General features: G+C 32.1%; 1 protein-coding gene across 4 annotated transcripts in view; it reads left to right on the top strand.

Moving 5' to 3' along the window:
* Nucleotides 1-24,028, top strand: part of CNKSR2 (connector enhancer of kinase suppressor of Ras 2) — a 313,411-nt gene that overhangs the window by 162,959 nt on the left and 126,424 nt on the right. For 2 of the 4 annotated variants that reach the window (XM_037129132.2, XM_037129063.2), the window contains exon 9: nucleotides 14,495-14,641. The exons of the other annotated variants lie outside the window; for them this stretch is intronic. In XM_037129132.2, coding sequence (XP_036985027.2) covers nucleotides 14,495-14,641 — 147 coding nt within the window. The remainder of the gene's footprint in view (nucleotides 1-14,494; nucleotides 14,642-24,028) is intronic. 4 annotated transcript variants of the gene reach the window in all.

The following is a 24,028-nucleotide window of genomic DNA, read 5'->3' as shown; positions in this document are numbered from 1 at the left end:
CAATAATGAAAAGAGTAATATTTAGTCTTTTATTTTGAATGCTGTTAGCCCAGTGAGTAGTTAGTATTTTTCTGTAATTTAAAAATTTTCTGTTATAGGTAGCAATGTACAAAATAAAATCTGATAACTATTCTTATTTTTAAATATCTAGAAAAGCAATTTGAATTTTTTTCCCTATGAGTCTGAGAAAGTTGAATGAATCACAGATGAATTCAAGTACTATTTTTTGAGATTGCTAGTATGGTATATCTTCAAGATGTACAATTAGATGTGTGTGTTCTGAGTTTGCTTTTTTTAAAAAAGTATATTTTCTTATTTAAAATGAAAGTGGAAGTTTTATGTCCTTCTTCATGTTGCTATATTTTTTATTGTAAGTGGCTTTTAAGCTTTTCAAATGACCATACTTCTGTGGCTGAGAAACTGTGGCTGCCAGGTAGGAAGAAGAAAAAATCATGAACATCCAAGCACAGCAGACTGAGTCCTATTGCATGTCTTCCCTGCCAGTGAAGATCCAACTCCTCAAAGGCTGCTGGAATCTCCCAAGATTTTTTCCACTTCATCTGTCACTACATCTCTCTCTCTCTGGGAGACTCAGCAACTCTGCCCTCATGATGCACTTTTAACATGCTTTTTAGTTGATGAGACTATTTAATATTTATAGTTATCTATTTAGGCATATTCCTAATAAATTTGTTACATTTCATGTTAATCCTCTTTTTTGATGTGTGTTCTAAAGCTTTAAAAACAGATATTTTCTTCATAGGACTATCAGTTGAAAAGAGTGGGATATGTGATGGTTTGATCCAGCATTTGGAAAAATTTCATTTTATTTCGTGTAAATATTTTAAAATATTCTTATTATTTTGAAAGGTCTTCTGGAACCTGGTGATTACATTCTGTCAAAAAATTGTTTCATGGATGTGGCTATAAAGGCTACTGAAATGGAAAATAACTGGGTTGGGATAGTTAAAAAGAAGATAGACTGCAGCAAATAGGATGCTGGACATTGATTAGTGAGAGATGGAAGATGAGTGCTATAAGCTAGTGGCTCTCATAACTCCCCAATAGTGAACATTGTTTAGCAAGTGTTAAACTGGTGGTGGCAGAGGGAATGAGGTGAAGGGTGTTGGAAGGAACAAATTAAAGGACTATTATGTCATCTGGAAGGGTTATTCTAACTTCATTTATATAATTCTCAAAGGTGTCTCCTTTATTCTCACTCTAGTCTTCCATTTTTGACTCTGTCCTCTCCCTCTTATTCCTTCAACCCCCGGACAGTAAAGTATTGATTAAAGGGAAAGTCAACATAATCGAAATAGATGGAGAGTGTGGTGACCCATTAAAGCCCAGCTCTCCTTTCCCTTCCCTCTCACCCCACAACCCTAGTCCTAGACATCAGCAGGAGTAGCCCTTTGAGTGGAATCAATAGCATGATATTGGCTAACCCCAAAGGTGCTGTCTCTCTCTCTTTTTAATTTACCAAATTGTCATCTTTGTTTTTCAGATTTTTCTTCTAACTTAATTTTCTTCCCTTTTCCTTTAACACCTTCATCATTTCTTGCTTAACTGTTTCTCTTCAGTTTTTTTCATTCTTGCCTTCTTCTGTTCTCCTTTCTCAAAGGAGAAAGTATCTTATAATTCTTCATACAAAAATATTGAAAACTGAGACCTCAAATAGCAGTATTTCTGATGCACCTTACATCTTATTCTGGTAAACACAAGAGGTTGCTGTAGTTAGTACACAGAGATTAATTGTAGTAACATGATGTTTACCATATTGCTTAATAAGTAGTTTTGATAATACCCTAAAATAATTCTGTTAGGATTCTAAGAAATTGGTATTCTAGAAGAGCAAGTGAATTGGTCTCTTTTAAAAGGGAAAAATGAAACAATGAATCATAAATTTTAGTTACTCATAGTAATATTTTATTTCAAATTTTACCTTATATAGTGAGTACTTTATGAAATGATCATAATTTTTTTCTTTTACTTTACTTGAACATTGTAGATTCTATGGAAATGTGTAGAAACTGGCTTTGAAGTACCATATATTGATATAAACTATATTTTTTGCCTAGGAAAATCAATTAGTTTATTATCTGGTATAATATTTTATGATTTTTCTGTTACCAAACTAAAATTTATTATCTTAAGGTTTTATATAAAGGAGATTAAGTTGTATGATGACTTAATAATGGTAACTTTCTATTAACCAATTTATTTTCTCTGCAGATCTCTGCATCATGATTTTTTTTATATTTATGTAGTCCTTACTAGCTTCCCCAGGAAAAGAGAAATTGCATTTTAAAATGGTTACTCAGAGTTGTATTTATTATTAGACAACATGTTTCAGTAGCCTTATACATTTAATATGATCTAGTTATTTTATATGAAAATTTTTAAAGGTTTCCTCACAAGTGATTGTTTTATGCATTTAATATGTATCTATTGGCTGATATTCTTACCTACATCAGCTTATTAAGTATGCAAGTCAGTATCCATAACTGCAACCCTTTTCCTACCCTTACCAAAAAGGCAAAAATCGGCTAGTCTTAATTGTCTCATCTACTTTCTGTCTGAGGGAAGGGGATCCAATTAGTAGATAACATTTGACTGCCTGATGAAGATAATTACATGAAAGAGAAATTATGGTACCCCTCAGACTTCCATGGTACCTTAGAGAACCATGGAATAGGAAATTCAAACAAAATCTTAAATATTTAACTTCTTTTTATGTTATTTAGCCCTAGGATTCTAATATAGGCTTCATCCACTAAATTAACATTCTGATCAGCATGGTGGCTGAAATTTTAGGTAATGTAGCCACTGATTACTTTTACATTTCCTTTCACCTGGTTAACCTCAATACTGGGCACCAAGGGCTTTTTTTTTTTAATTGGAACAAATGGCAGAGTTTACTACAGCCCCATTTACAGTGGACATTGAGTTACCTTTTTTGTCTAAGTTGTTATATTTCTGGCAAAATGATTTTTAAATATAACTTCTATAGTGAAAGTATAGTCATTATGGAAGTTCATAAACTAAAATTTTTATTAAGATAGATTTAGAATGTTATTTAGCTATATATATACATATGCTTTGGTTTTGCTTTGATAAATACAGACTTTATTGCAATATTTGTGAATATTCTCCAATAAACATATCCTTGTTAAATGTCTAACATTACTTGAAATTATAAAGATTATTCATAACAAAAAGTTGTAAACTTTTAAGCATGCTCCCTTTGTGAATACTAGGGTTTTGGTTATTTTTTTAGTTATTTTTTAATTTGTATTCTTAAATTAAATTTAAGCATGATTTTGAAAATAAATATAAATGTTTTCTTTATTCTCTCTCAGAATTCTTATTAATAGGAACTATAGACTTATTTTTTATAGTTTTTTCATTTTTTATTGTTGTTCAAGTATAGTTGTCTGCATTCCAACCCCCCACCACTATTCCCTCCACACCCCAGCCATCCCCTGATCCCATCCGCCCTTGTCTTTGTCTGTATGTCCTTTATAGTTGTTCCTGAAAGGTTTTTTATCTACCAATGCTTTGTTTCATCCCTTAGCTTTGGTGACCAGGACTCTACTTTTTATTTTAAAATACACATATTTCTAATAATTTTGCAAGAAGAACAAAAATGAACTACAGGAAGGAATGGCTGAAATGTAATAATTTCCAAATATATGCAAACCCAAAATTGTTTTTAAAATTTAACCCATGTAACTATCTTTATAAAATTTTTGTTAAAGGCTGTATTGTTATGGTTCTTTTAAAACCTTATTTATTTTGGTTGTTGGGGAATAAGATTCTGTGGTATGATCAAAGATTTGCTCCTGCAGCCTTTCACTCTGATGTAATTGTCTTCCTCCTACATCTCCCTAGCAGAGGCTTTCAGACTCATCAATTTTATCTTTTGGAGCAGTTAAAAGACACGATGAATGATGATGAAAGAAAAATAAAATTGAATTCTATTTAGTTTTCTATACCATATATAAATGTAAACCATGAAGCCCCAAAAATAAACCTTTGTCTTCAGAGATTGCAACATTACTAAATGTCTTATTGAAATGGCAGAAGGGAAAAAGAGCTTGTGTGAAAGATACTAAACTATACCCACAGTTTTTTAATCAGCTTGAGACAGATGCATAGACATAAGTAATACAAAGGCTGCAGTTACTATAAGTAATAGGTAACAGGAGATAATGTGAGTAATAGGATATGGAAATGTATCACCTTGGTGAAAATTATGTGGGTGATTCATAAAACTTAAAGAAAAAAATTATGATTACTATCTTCTTCCTTCCATAAGCTTCCTCATGAGTCCTTCAGAAAATTTTGATTTGACCCTCAGAACTTCTTGGTTATGGAGAAAAGGCTCCAGAAAGATATTATGCAATAAGTGAAAAAATACTAGCTTCTTGTAGTGTTCAAGTCTGCTTTCTCTCTTGGATTCCCTATCCATTTTTAGCATTGAGAAATTATGTCCTCGCTGCTTTCTCTTTAAATATAATACACACATACATTATGTATGTGACTACCTATGAAATTCACATGGATGTATTAATTACTAAAACATGTAAATTCAAATTGTGCATAGATCAGCCTCATCCAGGTTTTACTGTAAAATTAAGCCACATTTCAAAAAGGCCTAAAAATTCTCTGATGGATTCTTATTTCACTGGATAAATGCCTTTTAAAGTTAAGGAGGCTATAAAATGAAAAGTGGCTCAATGAATAAAGATGTAAAATTATGGAATTTTTTGTAATGAAAATAAAACTTTTAACGTCCATATTTCTTTGCAAATGCATGTTCCTTTATCATTTCCTAGGATAATCTCTGCTAATCATATATGTAAAAATGTCAATACTAAGGCTTTATTTAATATAGAGACACTTTGGGACATCTCTGAATACTCTGCCTTACCTATTTAAATTACTTTGCTGGAATTTAAAATCACTTTTTTGCATATGTTTACTTAACCAAATGCATACCTTTCAGCTTGTATTTCTTTATATTTAAACCATGGGTAATTCTCTATTTCTGTTCAGTAAATAAATGATTGTGGAATAACAAAATTAGGATATCTCCAAATAAACTATAGGGTAATATTTTAAGATGTTCTCATTCGCATTTTGTGGGAAAAATTTAATTTAAGTCTGCTGAGGTCTGTAGATTGGTACTCAAAATTTAGTAGTTCTAAGATCTTTTAAAGATATTGTGTATCAAAATTCATTACTACTGAAATCTTTATAACATATGACATTTCTTCCACATAACTTGTTTTGCTAAAGAAAGAGGCAGTCGTCAGTATAAATGTTGACTTCATTGGATACTTCAATAACTTTTTAGTAATGCGAAGAAACATAACTAATAAGTATCTCAGTACCAAATTTTTTGGCACAGTATCATTAGTCACAGTGTGATGGGTTGTATATTAAACTAAGTCTCTTCAGTGCTTTTGAAAAGAGCAGAAGGACATTTGTGTATAGTATGAATCATCATCAGACATTCATATAGACACACCTCAAGTCTCTGTAATTTCCTTTGTGAAGAGGTATCGTTTATAAATTACGACTTATGAGTAAGAGTGTGTGAATACATAGAAGAGTGTGTAAATGTTAATGAATCTGATACTTTGTCTTGTGAAGGATAATAACTCTGAAAATATTTTAAGAAATGTCCTATCTTCCTCCCTTCAGGTAAAGAGATGATTTCTTGTAACTCCAAATACAATTGTGACTAAGGTGAAGAGAGTTTGGGTTCAAAGGCTTAAATTCTTACCTTTATGCTTATTTATAACTTTGTCTACTTGGAACCATAAAATAGAGATTCCTTTCATATGTTGGTCAAATAATTCACCAGCTGTTATTTGGAAATCAGGTGGGCTAGGGAGAGTCCTCAAGGGGTCAGAGACAACTTCCCTCTGTGTACCAAGAGGAAAGGAAGTCTCGCATCTCTTCAGCACCAACCCAAAAAGCCTCTTCTGCATCTAATCCAGGAAATCATTGTCCAAGGACCAGCCCACTTATATTACCCTTTACCTGGGAACCTCTGGTGTCTGCTTCAGCCTGATCAAAAAGTTAATTCCTTGTTCTGCAAGGAAGCAGAATCCCTTTGGCTTTTAAGACTTGGGGTAACCCTAAAGATTTTATTGAGAAATTTTAATCCAGTTGTATTGTATATAAAATAAATTTTAGTGTATAAGTTGGTGATTACATGTAAACTAATAAGTGATAAACTAATAACTGCTTAGAGACACTGACTTTTGCTACCTTGGATGATAAGGAAGGTATCATTAGTAGTTCAACATACATAGCAAATATATTATCTATAACTAATAAGACATAATGTATGTAAGTACATAGGTGGTTTTTTAAAGGTTTATTCTAGCCCATGAATGCAATGTGAATGAATATATTTTATTAAATATTTAGAGAGAGAAATTTGGACTATTTAGAAGCACTGCAAAATTTTTTCTGGGGAAAAATTTTAACAGTGTTTATGTAATATATATAATAAAGCAGAATTTTTCTTTGACAAATAGAAACTATATCCACTTTTATATTTCTTGTCATAATCACAACTCTCTCATTTAAGTCTGAAGTATTCAAGATATATACACTGTTTTTAAAAATATTCACTTATGAGAAAGTTTATTTGGTAATTTGGAGTAAAGAATGTCTGTTATAACTTTAGCATCAATTTAAAATCAATTATATTACATTTACAGAAAAATTTAATAATAAATATTGGTGTTACATACAAAACTAAACTCCCTTTGCATTCTAAGGCACTATATTGTCTCTGAAACATGTACATTCTCATGTCTCCATATCATCTCAGTAGTCAAGTTATTAACAAATAATGTGTCTACCATTTTAAGGCAGCTTATTGATTGCAGGTTTAACCAGAGTAATAAGAATCAGTTTTTATTCTCCAAAAAATAAAAAGAACCTTCAAAATTCAGTTTGTGATGGTGGGTGGAGTGGAGTTGAGGGTGAGGAAAAGTATATGTTTAACAAGAAACAGTGTGTGAAAAAAATGCCACTAGAGAAATACGATGTGCTATGAGATTCACATGAGGAAAATATGGCTCTAGCTGCAAGAGGCTTGATGATGGATATTGCATATAATATGAGGCATTATGGATAAGTAAGATTTTATAGATAGGAGAAGAATTGCAAGCAGAAGGAAGACTGCTTTTGCAAAGACATTGTTGACAGTAACTGTACAGCATTTGAGGAGAACATATATTATACTTATTCTACCAACACTTCCACTCATACTGAACTACTGCAGTTTGTTCAGACTAGTGTTACTCTCTCTCAAGGCTTTCTTTACTCCCTCATCCTCCACATCCCCTTCAGCTAACTCCTAAAAAATTCAGCTTAGACTATTATGAAACCTTCCCTGAACTCTCAAGGATCAGTTAGATGCCCTTGTTGAGGGATCCAGTTGTACCCTGTATTCACCCTGTTGAGATACTTCTCTCACTTTATTGTAAATGTTTATCTACCTGCTCATCTCTCCCCCTGCTCAATAACAAGGTGCAGACTGTGCTGCATGCACCATATTATCCATAGTGCATGGAAGACACATAGGACTTACTGATTTTTAAAATTATAATGCCTGATGTTCACATATTAAACACCAAAAATATCCTAGACAGGAGTGAGTCATTGCCTACAAGATATACATCATATATGTTCAGTAGTTCTCAAAATGTGGTTCCCAGCCAGTAGCATCAGAATCACTAACTTGTGAAAAAAAGCATACAAATTATAGGGTCTCACCTCAGGCCTATTAGATGAAAAATTCTGGAGGTTCAAACAGCAATCTATGTTTTAACAAGTCCTCAGGTGAATCTAACACACGCTAAAGTTTGAGAACCACATTAGAAAGAAAAAACAGCTCTGACTGGTGTGGCTTAATGGACTGAGCACTGGCCTGCAAACCAAAGGGTCACTGGTTTGATTCCCAGTCAAGGCACATGCCTAGGTTGTGGGCCAAGTCCCTGGTGGGCATGTTAGCAACAACCACACATTGATATTACTCTCCCTTTCTTTCTCCCTCCCTTCTTCTCTGTCTAAAAAATAATTGTTTTAAGAAAGAAAGAATAGGAGACAGCTATGGCCATATTGATGAAAGACCTTTTTGAAGAATTGATTTTTTTAGCTGGCTTAAAAGGGACCACTTACACTGTGGTGGTCTTTTGGAACTGCAAGAGTGGAAATGGAAAGACCAGTTAGTACCCTGTTCTAAGTCTAGCAATCAGGTACCCAAACCAAAACTAAGGCAGTGAGAAGAGGCATTAGTGGCTAGGATCTATTCTTCCTAACCAAAAGGAGGGGCAGTCATAGGTGAGTCCAAACTCCAAACTGGAAAAGGTAATAGGGAACTTTTTGTTGTTGCTGCTGTTGAATGAGAGTGGGGATAGAGTTTGACTTTAAAGTATTATATTCGTTTGAACTACCAGTGGGATATTTAGGGCAGGATGCTTGCTCTCATAGTGCTTTGTGCTTTAGAATCAGGCAGACTTGAATGTGAATTCTGTCCTTTCTGCTAACTATATTTGTAATCTTGAGCAAGAAAACTTAATCTTTTTTTGCTTCAGTTTCTTCACATGTAAATTGGGTTTAATAGTTTACCTCATTCGGCTGTTGTAAGAATGAAGATACATATAAATAAGAGGAATGTAATATAGATACCAAGATCTAGTATAGTGAATTATTGGGACTTTATTATTCAGTAGTTATTAATGTAGATGAATTAAACTGTTGGAAATATGTCACTAGAGTTCTTTATAGGAAGCAAGGTGGGTTAGGAAAATTTGAGAGTCACATGCAGAAAGTTCTTAGCAGAAGCTCTGGGAAGAGAAGGGATTGTTTTAAGAAGACCACGTGAAATATTAGAAAGGGATCTAATACCTAGCACAGAGCAAATGCTTACAATTATTGGTTGTGAGAAAGAAAAGATGGAGGACATTAATCAGAGATGCACCAGGACCACATTCCTTTACTTAAGCTAATATGTTGTCATAGCATGTGCTTGCATTTTCCTACCCATTCTGTACATTAGAGTTAGAATGTATTATGACTATGGAAACCTAATCATTTAGCCTGTGCAATAATACTGAAACTTTTTTTGTTGTCAAGCTCACTATTTCATAAATTAACTGATTCCTTTTTGGGATCTTTGGTTATTAATTTTTCATATATATCCACAACCATTAGCTCTTAAGATTTTTTACTTATTTAATTCCTTCCCATACTAGTGGATTATACTCCTATATTAATGTCCACTAGAATACTTTCTTCCTTCTTTCAAAGCTCCCTCTATTTCCTAATACAGAAAGATTTTCATTGTAGCCAATATAAAGACTACTTTAAAATCATTTTTATTACTATTACAGAACACTTTCCCATGCTTTCTAATTCAAGTCTATCATGCCTAATATTTAAAAATTATAGCCAGAAACTATAATGAGAAAATTGAAAGCTAATCTTGAAAGATTATTAACATGCATTGATATATTTTACTTATTTTTGACATGGGTATACCATTACATTTAGCTCCTAAATGGAGGCTCTCAACTATCTTAACTTTATAACACCTATTTCTCTCACTTTATCATACCATCTACTCAAGCCCAGCTATAATCTGTCAGCCATAACTATCTCAATAACATTTAAAGAAAAATAAATTAATTTCAAGAATTCTCTACACTTCATTATATGGCTGAAGGTATGTTAGGATATCACAGAACTAGAGCTGGGAATCATTTTTCCTGGAACTCTGGGACCATATCATATTTGCCACTGAATAGAACATGACGCAATCCAATAAATGGGGACAATTGTTAAGAATTATATGTAGTAGAGAAGACAGAAACTAATGAAAAAATGATCCAAATTAGGAAGTTTGAGAAAGGTCTAAGGAAAAAACAACGATCTGAATAAGAGGCATGAGGTCTGGTTGCTGTTTATGCTGATACAAGTACTGGGATTGACTGAGGGAGCTGGCGGGGGGGGGTGGGCAGGGCAGGGGAGAGCAACGGGGGAACAATTGGAACAATTGTAACTGAAGAGCAATAAAAAATGTTACACAAAGTCTGAATTACTCAATCAGCTTTATTCTCATCCAATAATTTTTATGTGAACCTGACTTAACACTTAGATATCTACTGACATCATTCATTGAATCAAAAATCAATAGCTAATATACCTCTTGAGTTACTGAGCATAAGTGAATAATAAATTTGTTTTTATTATCATCAATAAATATAATACACAGGACAGATATGATTTCCCCATCACTACCTTTTACTGTTTTAAATAACATCTTTCTGGTTCTGACATTTTATGGAAATTTTCAATCAGTAGCATACAGTCCCAAGTAGGTAATTCATAAAATTCATGATTTTCTAATTGGAATATTACTACTCAGGAATAAGTTCACTTATTAATTTTGTTGTTTATAAAAATAACTCATGTTTATTGCCAAAAGTTCAAAAATAAAATTATAAAAAAGAAAATACATATTGTATTCTTTACTCGCCTTTAATGTAACCACTTATGGTGTTCTATATCTTTCTTTGCTTTCTTTTTTATTTTTGAGAATTTGTATCACCTTCACTGAAGCTAAAATAATGCAGTCAGGTTTATAAAACAATTATTTTTATTTTATTTTTATTAACTTTATTGGCATAACTGGTTAGTAAAATCATATGGGTTTCAAGTATAGATTTCTATGATACACCATCTGTATATTGCACTGTGTGCCCACCACCCAAAGATAAACCATATTCCATCAACATATATTAGGCCCCCTCTACCCTCAACCCTCAACTCCCTCTCCTCTGCTAACCATCACACTGTTGTATGTGTCCATAAGTTTCAGTTTTATATCCCACTCATGAATGAAATCTTATGGTTCTTAGCTTTTTCTGACTGACTTATTTCACTTAGCATAATATTTTCAAGTTCATCCATGTTGTTGCAAATGACAAAAAAAGTTTTTCTTCTTTTATTATGGTTGAGTAGTATTCCATTGTATATAAGTACCACATCTTCTTTATCTAATCCTCTCTCAAAGGTCACTTTGGTTGTCTTCACGTCTTGGCTACCATGAAGAGTGCTGCAATGAACATAGGGGTGCATGCATCTTTAGGAATACATGTTTCCAAGTTTTTCAAGTAGATACCCAGGAGAGGAATTTCTGGGTGTGGTAATGCTATTGTTAATTTTTTGAAGAGCCTTCATACTGATTTCCACAGTGGCAGTATAAGCTTACATTCCTACCAGCAGTGAATGAGTGTTCCTTTTTCTCTACAACCTCTCCAACACTTGTTATTACTTGTCCTGTTGATAATGGTCTTTCTAACAGGTGTAAGGTAGTATCATATTGTAGTTTTGATTTGCATTTCCCTAATAGCTAGTGAAGTTGAGCATCTTTCCATATACCTGTTGGCCATTTGTATGTCTTCTTGGGAGAGGTTTCTGTTCAGGTTCTTTGCTGATTTTTTTAAAATTTATTTATTTTAATTGTGGTTCAAGTACAGTTTTCTGTCTTTTACTCCCATCCCAGCCCACCCACCCCCAGTGCTCCCCACCTCCCTCCCATTTCCACCCCCCATAGTTTTTGTCCATGTATCCTTTATACTTGTTCCTGTAAACCCTTCTTCCCCTTTCCCCCTGAAATTCCCTCCCCTCTCCCCTCTGGTCCCCGTCAGCCTGTTTTTAACTGGATTGTTTGGTGTTGAGTTGAGTGAGCTCTTTACATATTTGGGATATTAACCCTATATTAAAACCCTATGTTTTCTATATATAATTTTTTACAAAAGTGGAATTTAATTAAAGTTGCTATTTTGGAACTTAATTTTTCCACACAACAATTTTAATAGCCCTTATTAATGGACATTTACATAATTTACGTCATTGGTTTAAATAGGACTGCTACATATATGTGACACATCTCTGTGCTTTTATGCAATCATTTCCTTATGGTAGTAGTAGAAGTAGAATTCGGGAGCCTTAGATATATACTTCATATGTATCTTGATATACATTTGCTTACTTTGTTTTAAATATTGCTAATGCTATCTCAGTGAGAGTTGGGAGGCTAATTAAAAGTAGTAAAATTATATAATTTTCTGCCATTGAATAACATTCAGCTATAAAATTAAAGTCTAACCAAATTATTACTTTTCACCCCAAAAACAATTCCACTTTCTCATAGAAAAAAATCTGTTTTTTGGAATTGTGTGTCAAAAAGAGCATAGAAAAGTGTGAAGGAATAGGGTAAACAAATTGCACTGAACATTACACAGGAAGACACCGTCTAGCCTTAACATTTTTGTAACTAGTCACAACGATTATATCATAGAATAAATTAAAGAAATTGATGGATAGAAATCAATGTGTAATTCATCAAGAATAGGAATGCTGAGCTCAGTGTGGCTCAGTTGGTTGAGCATCATCCTGCAAAGCAAGAGGTCACTGGTTCCATTCTAGGTTAGGGCACATGCCTGGGTTGTGGGTTCAATCCCTCATTGGGGCACATGGGAGAGACAGCCGACTGATGTTTCTCTGTAGCATTGGTGTTTCTCTTCCTCTCTTTCTCCCTTGTTTCCCCTCTCTCTAGAAAATTAATTAATTAATTTTAAAAATAAGAATAGTGCTGAAAGAAAAATATGGTCATCTTATTGACTGCTTTCATGTAGTTAGCTACTATTTCAATAAATGACAAAATATGGTTATCATTAATAAATTCACAAAATCTTTGCTTAAACAATTTATTTTCTCCCTTCAAATCTGGAATTCAAAATCTGCTTCACATTGTTATTTTTTGGCAAGCAAAATGAATAATTTGGTTTAAATTCACTTCACTTTGACTCTTGGCTTATAGAAGTATCTATAAGAACACTACTTAGCTACAAGACTAATCAGAATTAATGTAATATACCCTTGGGCATATAATAATCCCACTTAAATATAATGGCAAGACATTCAATCAATTCCATTACTTTAGTTGATCTGCATTAATGTGACTTTCTTTAAAAATTGGCAGCTTCTTATTCATATTAGGCAAGTACCTTAATGATCATTTTGATTCATATCTGAGAAACCTTGAAGTTTAAACATTATAACATCTCGCTTCTTTTTTGTCCTAACTCTTTCTCTTCACCATCATTCAATTCAGCTATAGTAGAGTTTAAAGGAATGATCATTCATTATATAAACCAAAGTTTCCCATTATTCTACAGTGGCTGTGGTTCAGAGTGCTTCTTCATCATAGTCTTTGGGGATCTGTGCTTCTCTTGGTGAAGTGCTCACTCTTTGCAGCTTGAGCATTATCTCCCAGGCAAAAACATGAGTAACAGACAAAAACACCCATTCCTGTTCACTTGATTGCGTAGCAAGAAACTAGATTACTGTTAAGAGCATTTGCTAAATCCTCCTTGTAACCTAGGATAAATTTTGACCTGGTGCATTTATATAGCACGTCATGGACAAAATCTACTACATTAGAGCTGTGCTCAGTTTCTTTCTTTTAAATGTTAAATGTATTTTTTATCCTTGAAATACTAGGTATTTTGAGTGTCTTTCTTTAAAGCATAGTTCAGTAACTTCAGTTACTTGATAACTGCATAATTAGTCTATCCTAAAAGCAAACTAACAAATTAGTCTATGTTCAAAATATTAAAAAAGACGATGACTGAAATAATTTAATGGATAACAGTTGAGCCAGGTTTTAGAACATTTATCAAGAACTTCAGTTTAATTATACAGTATGTTTTGAGGTGATATTCAGGTACAATGGCTTCATTAAATACCACACATTATATTTTAAGTTTATAGAGTGGTTTGAAACACATTTTCAATAGCTGCTGCATTGGAGTAGTATTACCTTATCATTTTTTATCCTATCTTAGAGCATGGTAAAAGGTTTATTTTACTGATGCTATCTTCCATGCATCAGAGTGTTACCTTGGTGTGTCAGTACCAGCTATTGGTAGTGTAATGTCACTCTAATTTATGGACACTTGTACTACATATCTCTAAAAGATGGTGATGAGAAAGCATGTGTAGTTCATAAGCTCAGGACATTGCCAAATCCTTGTTTTCAGGCATGTGGATTTTAAAATTGTACTTATGAACAGAGCTTGGATCTAGACCTTGCACAGCATTAATGATGACATAATTTCTTTACATTCTAAATTACTCCATTGGTAGGATACCGTTTTAGTCTCTGATGTGGTAAATGTCCATTAGCTGATCTAGTAATGATATGGACTCTAATGCAATAAAATGGTTAATCAATTCAAAGATAAATTTTTTCTTAAGTATATATCTCCTGACAATTGGTAGGATGGTACACCAATTATATGATTTTCATTTTTAACTTATCTTATTAAAGGGGGAAAACATTAAATCTTTGAATACTGTACCTCAATTTTATTGTAATGATTTTGCTGGTTACCAGGTGGGGTGGCAGTTGAAAAATTTGGTGAATGCACTACGAGAGGACCCGAGTGGTGTTATCTTAACTTTGAAAAAGCGACCTCAGAGCATGCTTACCTCAGCACCAGCTTTACTGAAAAATATGAGATGGAAGCCCCTTGCTCTGCAGGTAATGAAGCTTAATCATAAGTCATACACCATCATTTTAGCCATAGATTATCTCAGTAATGCTTCTTTATTGTGCCTCATCTCAGCAGCATATGGATTAACCTTGTATGCTTTTGAAAATTTGTTTGTGAAATGATTTCTTCACAGCTTATCCTAATAGGCTTAATTGTGATGACATATGAAAGTTACTGTAACTAAAGCCCAAATAATAAAGAACTTGGCCTTAATTTGTAAACATTTAAAAGCATAATTCCAAACAAACCACAAGTTATTTCAAACCAAAATATGGACAGAAATAAAAATGAGAGATTTCATTTTTTATATAATCTATTTAAAGTTATACTCACATATACTTCTTGGAGAAACTGGATGATAGTTCATAGAAATCTTTTAAATGAGGTCATAACATTATAATAGTTATTTAGGAACAGTAGATAAAAGAAGTTTTAGACAGTAATTAAAATGGACCAACTACATTCTTTCTGACTGATCATTTTTCTTTTTTCCATTCTCTAGGGTGGAAAAAATAGACAAATTGTTACATTAGAATTTCTGCATCTTTTTCACCATGAAACATCACTCTAAATATTACTCTGGGGTTGATAAATTATATTCATTAAGAAGCTGAATTATCTAGGAAGTTATAAATTTACAATTCTGGTTGATCAAAGACAAGGAAGCCATACATTTTCTTCCATTTCAGCCAGGATATAATCTTTAAACACATCATAGAAAAAATTTGTCCTTCATAAAAACTGAATTTTTAAAATAGGAGACTGTTACCTTTCTTAGAAGGCTAATTTTTAAACATTTAAATTGCCAATTGAAATAGAACGCTGCCCATTCATATTAAAAAGAAAAGTAATATATAAAAATACCATTGTTATCACTGCTGTGTAAGTTGTTATTAAGTTCTACATTAGTGCCTTATACCATTCTTAGATTTTCTTTCCTAAAATCCTAAATTCTCCATTACACAGAAATGCCTTGTCAATTATAATGATTGCTAATTATTTAAAACTTTACTACTTATTGGCTTAAATCTGCATTATACATAAATAACATAAAACATAAAATGTTCTAACATTAAGGTCTTTAAATTTTTAATGTGAAACTTTCTAATTTTCAAAAGAATATATGTAAAACTGTATTAATATGTCCAAATACATTTGACTTGCAATATGTTTATTATTAAAGATTTTTCATGGTAATTAAAGTTTAGAGTTCAATGTTTGACTCATTAACCCATAGATTAATAGATCTGACTTTACCATCACATCATTTTATTTTCTTGCTGTATTATAAGTTGCTTTGCTGTTCCAATCTGTAGTTTTCTATTGGTATGTCTTCCCTAATGATCCTTCTTCAACATTTGAGAGTTTGGAATCCTGAAGAAGAGGCCCATTCTTTTGGCTTTTAGGTTTTCTTCTCAATATATGTATAGTTAAATTTAAATTTTTTTCTCTAGTCTCTTCTATTTCACATCGAATGCCACAAAGACATTAGCTTCTTGTTGATCCACGAATGCTAAGGGAATATCTCTAGAAAGTAAATTGTTAATTTGGTCCCCTTTTTAGATTCTTTTGCACAAGCTCACACTGGAGAATTAGGATAATGGCAGTGCCCATTTAAGAATGACTTTTATATAAAATCCTAAAATTATTGAAAGGCCAACATTTCTTTTCTGCTACACATATATTTCGTATGTGTATTCAAAGCTGGAGAATAAAGGCTTTAATTTTTTTTAATGACCTCAGATCATTTCTTACTTATAATAGAATTATAATAGACTTTCAAGGCACTGTTTCTAGGTCCGTTCCCAAATGCCAAGAAATGTGCCTCATCAGATCACTAATTATAATTACTCTTCATTTCCTCTTCAGTTATTCTGAGTATATTTGAAGGTTTAGTTTTTAAGAATGTTTAAATCAGATAAGAGAAAGTCAGCATTTATATAAGTGCTTATATGTATTGACATTTAAAAAATTTTGTTATTTCAACTGAATTTACTTCACTTGATATGTATTGTCTAAGCTCAACCCCTTATAGATAAGCAATACCTTTTGGGGTCAGGGGAGATAGCTGCTTTCAACTACTTTAAAAATTACTTCAGAACTTGGCTTTTTACAGAGCAAAAGGAAGAGTATTGGGGATTTTTTATTTTAATGATTTTTTAGGTGACACTACAACTAAATATTTCCTAGTGGTGTTAAAACAAGATATTAGGAGTAAGGGCAATGGTTAAGTCCTCTAACATATACCAGCACCACCAGATCTCTGTGGAATATATTTTGAAGACCTGAAATTGCGTTATCAGAGTTCTTTCTTGATCTTAAGGCTTTAGCCTGTGCCAAAACTCAAAGATGCTGGAAGTGTAATGGAAACTATCTGGCCAGAATTTTTATAGAATATAGATTTTGATACAACCAAAGATGGACAAAACCTGAGGGTGCCAAGATCTGGAGATGGAACATAGACTGTCTCCAGAGGGGGAAAATTCAAAGAAATAGTGGGATGAAAGTCTTGCAGGTGGTCTTGGATTCTTTTGCAAGTTTGCCTAAGGCCACATAGTTTTCCTAGTGGCTAAGAAATGACTTTGGATGTGGAAAAAAGTGCTTAACTCTCTGCAGACACAAGTATCATTCTTATTGTATCCTTGCTTCTGGTATGTGTACAAATATGTTAGAGCTAAATGCCCATTAACTCATATAAATGTAAATATTCAGTGTTCAAACCCAAAGAATTAGACATTAGGTCATTTCTTTTTTCATAGGGTATACCAGTAGTCTAGTAATAATTATTTGAAGTAGAGGTTACAAAAGTAAATAGTTTGTGGCATTTATCTCATTCAGTATATTCATTTCATTTTTTATGCTATACCAGGTTATATTTACCTACTAGCATTTTCAGATAAAAAATGGCAAAATCTTGTAGCATAGAGGTAGACACTAGTATATGCATCTTAAAATAAACAACTGTATTCTAACTTAAGGATTATTTTTTAAACTAACAAGAAAATAATTTGTACCTACATAGATAAAACATAACCTTATCTAACCTAAGGTAGAAAATTAAGGAATAGCACATGTTTTAATGAAAGAATCTTTATTTTTAAATATATGTTTAGAAGATAATTCTGTTATTAATCAGCTATAATGATGAATTTTGATTTGGAATTTCTTTGGAAAATCATTCATGGAATTATACCCAAATAAACAAAAGCATACAATTCAGCTTCATGCTCACAGAGCAATTTCATTAGTACATTTCATGAAATTTGGCAGTTCTTTTGTTAAATTCTTGATGTCTCAAACATTTTACAATAGAATTGCAAGATACCTGAGTCAAATACTACAAGCATATTTAATCTGGAATTGAGTTCTGTTGTCATCTGCATCCATTTACAAATAGTAGCAATGTGTTACCTAAGATGGTATCTTTTATTCTAAGAAAGTAAACCAGGAATTCCATTTTTGAAAGGTATTTTTAAAACCATGTCCTTAGTAGCACCCTCTACTAAGGTCCTGGATTTTGGTAAGGAGGGTGATTGCTTATGGTCAAGTTCTTCTAATTCAATGAATATATTTCAAGCAACTATGGAGAAAACTCAAGGTATATTTTTTGATGTTTGTGGTTTTAAATTAGTATGTAGGTCACAAATATCAATGGGTAGTGTAATTTCCTTCTTAAAAGACATGTATAGCTGGACACTGACAATAATGGTGATTGAAATCATCACTGGGAATCAACAATATTTTAAAACATTAAGACCACAGTATTTTTGGTGAGAATGGATCTCAGAAATGACCACAAAAAAATAATGCTGGAATTCAACTTACTGATATAGATTTCATTAAATTCATTTTTATATAAAATAACATCAAACTGTATCATTAGACTTATGTTCTTAAACTGTATCCTAGTCCATAAATCTTGTATTTTGTTATAGTTTTTTGTGTGGTTTTGTGTTTTCATTTAAAATTTTATTGCTTAGCATTTTTACAGGATATTTAACTTTGAGCGGAGAATGAAATTAGAAAGCAAATAATTACAGCAGTTGATTTAGTCTATCAACTGGTATAGTAACTGAAGAACACTAATTGATTTTGTTATATTTCAAATATAGATATTAATGGTTGAAGTCATTCTGTAAAAATCAAAAAGCATAAGCAATAGTAAAATTTATTTTAATATCAAAGTTATGGTCGGGGTGACTGTAAAAACCATTGGTTAACAAAGTTTATGTTTTTGAAAGTTTTGTTTTAAAAGCATGTTTTGAAGAGGTTGATAACATATTAGAACACTAGAAAAAATAAATGTAAACTAAATATGTAATTGTGCTGACTCAGGCAAAAATAATTATGTTTTACATGCTCAAATCAATAAATAGCTGCAAACAATTGTTATACCAAATTTTTGTTCACCAATGTTTAAGCAAATTAATTAAAGGATCTTAATCACACTTGTGTTTTCAGCCAAATGCTTGCTAAATGTTGACACAGGCCACAAAAATTATTTTTATTTGTTTTATCTTTAGTTTCCCACTCTTTCTTTACCATCCTAAAAGTTGAGCTTGAATGTAATTTGAAACAACTGGAAGCCTAGTTTTAATGTTGCATTATTAACTATGCCAATAAGACTGGTGAGCACAAGGACAGACACACTAGTGGTAGTCTCAGTACAGTGTGCAAAATATGACAATTCAGTGGAAAAAGCCATTTTGTCATGTGTCTCTGAAGTCTCTATTAGTTGTATATTGTGTAACTATATGCATTTTTATGCACACATGTCTATTTTTAATGTATACAGATACAGTTTCCTGATCAAATCCGTGTTCAGAAAAAAAAATGTTGTTTTCATGGTAGTCTGATAGGAAAGGGAAGACTACATGCTTATAAAATAGGGCTTTTTTGTTTATATAAATTTGTATCCTAGAAAAATCTATGGAAAAATGACTGAGAGAATTTTGAATATGTGTGTTTCTCTTAAGTTCTCTTCAAATGATTTACTACTTAAAAACTTACCCAGGAAAAAGCATTCCCAATAATTTTCCAAATTAAATCTAACACTCTTTATATGGTCAAGACACTTACAAGATTGTATGCAACATCTTACCTCCCAAAATCCAGAATACATTTTCTCTGAAGTGTTTGTTTGTTTAGATGATTAAGAAGCCAGTTGCTAACATAAAACAATATCCTGATACTTGTGTTGGGAATTACAATAAAAATGTGTTTGGAACTGAGTAAGGACTTGTGTGAATGTTTCGTGCTAGTATAATGAGGTATCGTGATGCATTTGAGTCTGTGCTTATTCCTAAGAGTGAGTAAAATAAATGTCCAGGTGTTATACATGATGTGATCATTCATATTTCAATGGATATTTCCCCCTGGAAGGCACAGCAAGCTCTTTGTGATCTTTGCATTAGAGATAACTACATAAATGAATTTTAGAAATAACTACATAAAATGTAATACACTGTCTTAATTTTTTTTTCACTGTCTTAATTTTAATGTTGGGGCTGTCTTTATGTCATTGATTTCATCATGACTTTCCATAGCTCTTTGAATGGTGGGTCATTCACCAGACAAAGGGACAACTAAATTAAGATATACTTGCCAAAGTTCTTATAACATGTAAACTGTTTCAAGTAAAACTTCAGTGTCAGTTGTAGTTTCTTTAGTATGGAAGTTCTTTTGCAGTAGTCCTTAAGACCTTACGGCTTTCAGAAGTACATTGGTATCTTCCAGATGTGCTTAATTACCTTAGAGATGTAGAACTGGGGACACAAGGAAAATACCTTACAAAAGCTGAAAATTTTATTCTACAATAATCACAATCTTCCAATGATGTTTAATCTGGATGAGTAGGATATTATTACTAAGGCATCATTCATGATTCAAAGGAAGATTTGTGCCATATCATATTGTGAGATACAATTTGAAAGTATTTATATAGTTCAAACTGACAATATGAAAATGTATGTATACATTTTACCTAGTAGATTTCCTAGTCCTTCTGTCAGTAGTAAGTTACCATTAATTGGCATAACATTATAAATGAGCATTTGAAGAGATGCATACAATCATTTTATTTAGGATTTGAATATTTCAAAAGATGCATGCCAATGCCCCCAAAAATACCTCATAGGCTTCTTTCAAAAGAGTAACAGCATATAAACAAATGCATCTTCCCTGTTGGAGCCTCATTGAATATGGAAGGAAAGCTTTATGTCAGTAGGACAATTTAGATCTGAAAAGTAAATGTTATGACAAGGTCCTTCCTGGAAATAAAACCCTTTGTATAGAACACAAAATGGGATCCATGTCAAACTTGATTGTGTACCATAGTGGATCAAGTTATACTGAAGCTCCATGCTTACTCCAGTAACAGATAGGCTTTTAACACATTTGTATTTTATCCATATACTTTTATCCATACATGATGATAGTTAATTCTCGTCCCATACAGACTTTACCAATATAAGAGAAAGAATTAAAATGGCAAGATAAAAAAATTACGTTTATTTCTACCTTTTTTTGGAAAGTTAAGAATTCTTTATGGTACAATGGGAACTGCTTTTCTTATACTATGTTTCAAGTGTTGAAAGTAAATGTTGCCCAGATAGAAGCTATCCTTCTGCATTATTATACTTACATATTTAGACATTTTGCTGAAACTAAGGAATATGCCTATTAAAATTTGAATTGAATGCTGAGAAAACACCATTTTGGTTAGAGGGAAGCTTTATTTGTCACCAGGTTTATTTTCACTCACTTAAATGGTTATGGGTGGTAGATGTGATTTTAATGCCACTTGTTACAACTTGGAATTTCTTACTGCTAATTTTATCTAATAGCACTATTTATTCTGTACTTGATTTAGTCAAATTTTGCCTATCTTTCTAGTGTTTTTTAAATACTTTTTTCATCCTTTTAGTCATTTAATTCTGTACTCTTTCAATTTTTGTCCAAAGTTAGAAAAATTCTTAACAGAGTATAATTTCATATTATTACAAAGACTTTCTTTTGGGCTAAGTAGCTAATTCCATTTTGCCTTGGATCTTCTACTTTACCATACTTATTTCTCCATTGTTTAATGTCTCTTTTTAAGTGAGATTCTCAAGAAGAGTGTTTACTTTTTAGCTTGGATTAGCTTGACAAAATAATACAATTAGTAGACAAAACTGTACTGAACATATTTAATATTTACCAAGCATTTTACTTGGTACGGGGCATACTGATTGGCTAGATTATGTATGTATGATAAACCAGTTGAAATGTTTTGTATGACTTTCTAGTTAACAAAATAACTAGCCAGTTTAATTAAACAACAGCATGGACTAATTTTTTTTCCTCTGAAAGAGCAAGTTGTTTTTTTCCACCAGTTCAATTAATTGAACAGGTTGGCACAATCAAATCTGCTATCTGTTTAAATATATTGGGAGTTTTTTCTTCTAATATTTGCCAATTTAGCTAATCATATCAACTAATAACACTAATAGCAACTCCTTGCTGAAAGTAGTAACCTATGAAAAATAGTAATTTGAAGGAAGTTGACAAGGCTAATATTTTGATTTTCTTGAAGGGGAAAGGCATAAGTACCCTATGTAGACAATTCTGGTAATAGTCCAAGCAGATTACAAACCTCTGTTGATGCTTACCTTACATGCCAGGGGTGTTTAAATATACTTGTAACTATTGATTCCTACTTCTTTTCCTCCTTTCTCCTTTGTTTGAGGGGGGTTAGTAATAACCCCAAAAAAGCCTTCAGTTCTATAGATTACAATACAAAAGGAGAGAAGTCTTCAAAATAGAAATAATGACCCTAAAAGAAAGTGAATAAAATTTTGTTACATTATTTTTTCTACTGCTTATGTTTTTAGAACTTCTGTCTCAAGTTCACTGATAGTATTAGGATATTTTAAAATAAGAGAGAGAGATTAGAATAAGAGATATTAGAGCATTTAGAAAGCAACTAAATATGAGTTTCTCTTATAGTGCATCTGTTGGCAAGTTTTGGAAAGTAAAGTATTATGTAATGAATGTTTTCTTTACATTTCTATAATGATGAAATTTTGGTTGGACTTATATTTAATACCAAGATTTCCTGACAGAGAGGAAAACAGTTATAAAAAGAGTCACATCACAATGACTATACATACATAGTAAGTCTAAATACTTGATCTAAAGAACACGTCATTCTAAGATCTGCTGTAGAGGCATGTAATACATTCCTAGAATACAATTCTTTATTTCCTCAGACTTCATGGTATTCATTCATACAGGTGACCCCTTACTATCTATATAATCTCAGGATTTCCGATTGCCAAGATTTTTGTTTCAAAAAGACACACTGGACAGACACTATTCCAAAATCAGCATAGTTAAATATAATAGTCTTTACTTCATATTTTCATAGTATTTCAAAATTTGTCAACATATATATGTTCTGACTTTTTATATCATATGAGATAGCATATTATAGAGTCCCAAAATAAATTATTGAATTTTTTCACTTCTTTCTTTAATTACTATTTCATGTAGATTAAACATTATCTGTCATTTTGGTGGGTTGTGTGATTTCAAACTATTAAAGTGAGCTGGATAGCAGGAAGGTAAAAACGGTGCACTGTCATAAACTATGTAGACTACCCTAGTGACCTATATTGTACATTGTATTTATGCTTAGTTTTTTAAAGATATCTTGTTTACCTGTTCAAAAGTATTGTCACAATATAAAATAATTGTAATGTGCCATTTTTGAGTGTCCAGCAATATGTGTTAAAGTAATAGAATTGTGGGTCTATATAGTTATGCTAAATTGTTTCCATGCTGGCTAAAATGGCAACATCTTGTCATTTGAAGGTACAGCTCATTTCGTAATCATTATTTTTGTGTTTGCAATTACACTAAAATGCTTATTTTTAATATTATTTTATATTTCACTAATCAACAATACCTGTACAATAAACATGAAATTTGTGAAGTTTAGTTTTACTTTAGGATAATTTCTTGAACCACAAGATCATTTCGAACACTGTGAAGCTCAGATTTGGAAGTGCTCTTAAGTTAATGCATCCTGATATGTTGCTCCATTTAGTATATATACCATCTCAATTTTTAAAACATTTATGTCATACTTAAATACAGGCTTGAAAATGAGATCTATAGATAGACAACTAAGGATTATTTTAAACAATGACAAATGTGTGTGCTTATGAAAGATGAAATGATATGTCACACTAATTATTATACTTTTGAAGATGTACCATAAAACGACTTTGAGAAGATAGTTATGTTTATACTTACAAAAAAAACAACTTTTTTCTAGACTATATTCTCTCGTTATTGGCCTTTCATGCTCCATTCCTGTAACCTTTTCTGAG

The sequence above is a fragment of the Artibeus jamaicensis genome, unplaced genomic scaffold (assembly GCF_021234435.1).
Source record: "Artibeus jamaicensis isolate MK-2021 breed Jamaican fruit bat unplaced genomic scaffold, CSHL_Jam_final scaffold_1283, whole genome shotgun sequence".
NCBI classification, from domain to species: Eukaryota; Metazoa; Chordata; class Mammalia; order Chiroptera; family Phyllostomidae; genus Artibeus; species Artibeus jamaicensis.
The sequence above is the reverse complement of the archived record's forward strand: the minus strand, read 5'-3'. Positions and strand labels throughout refer to the sequence as shown.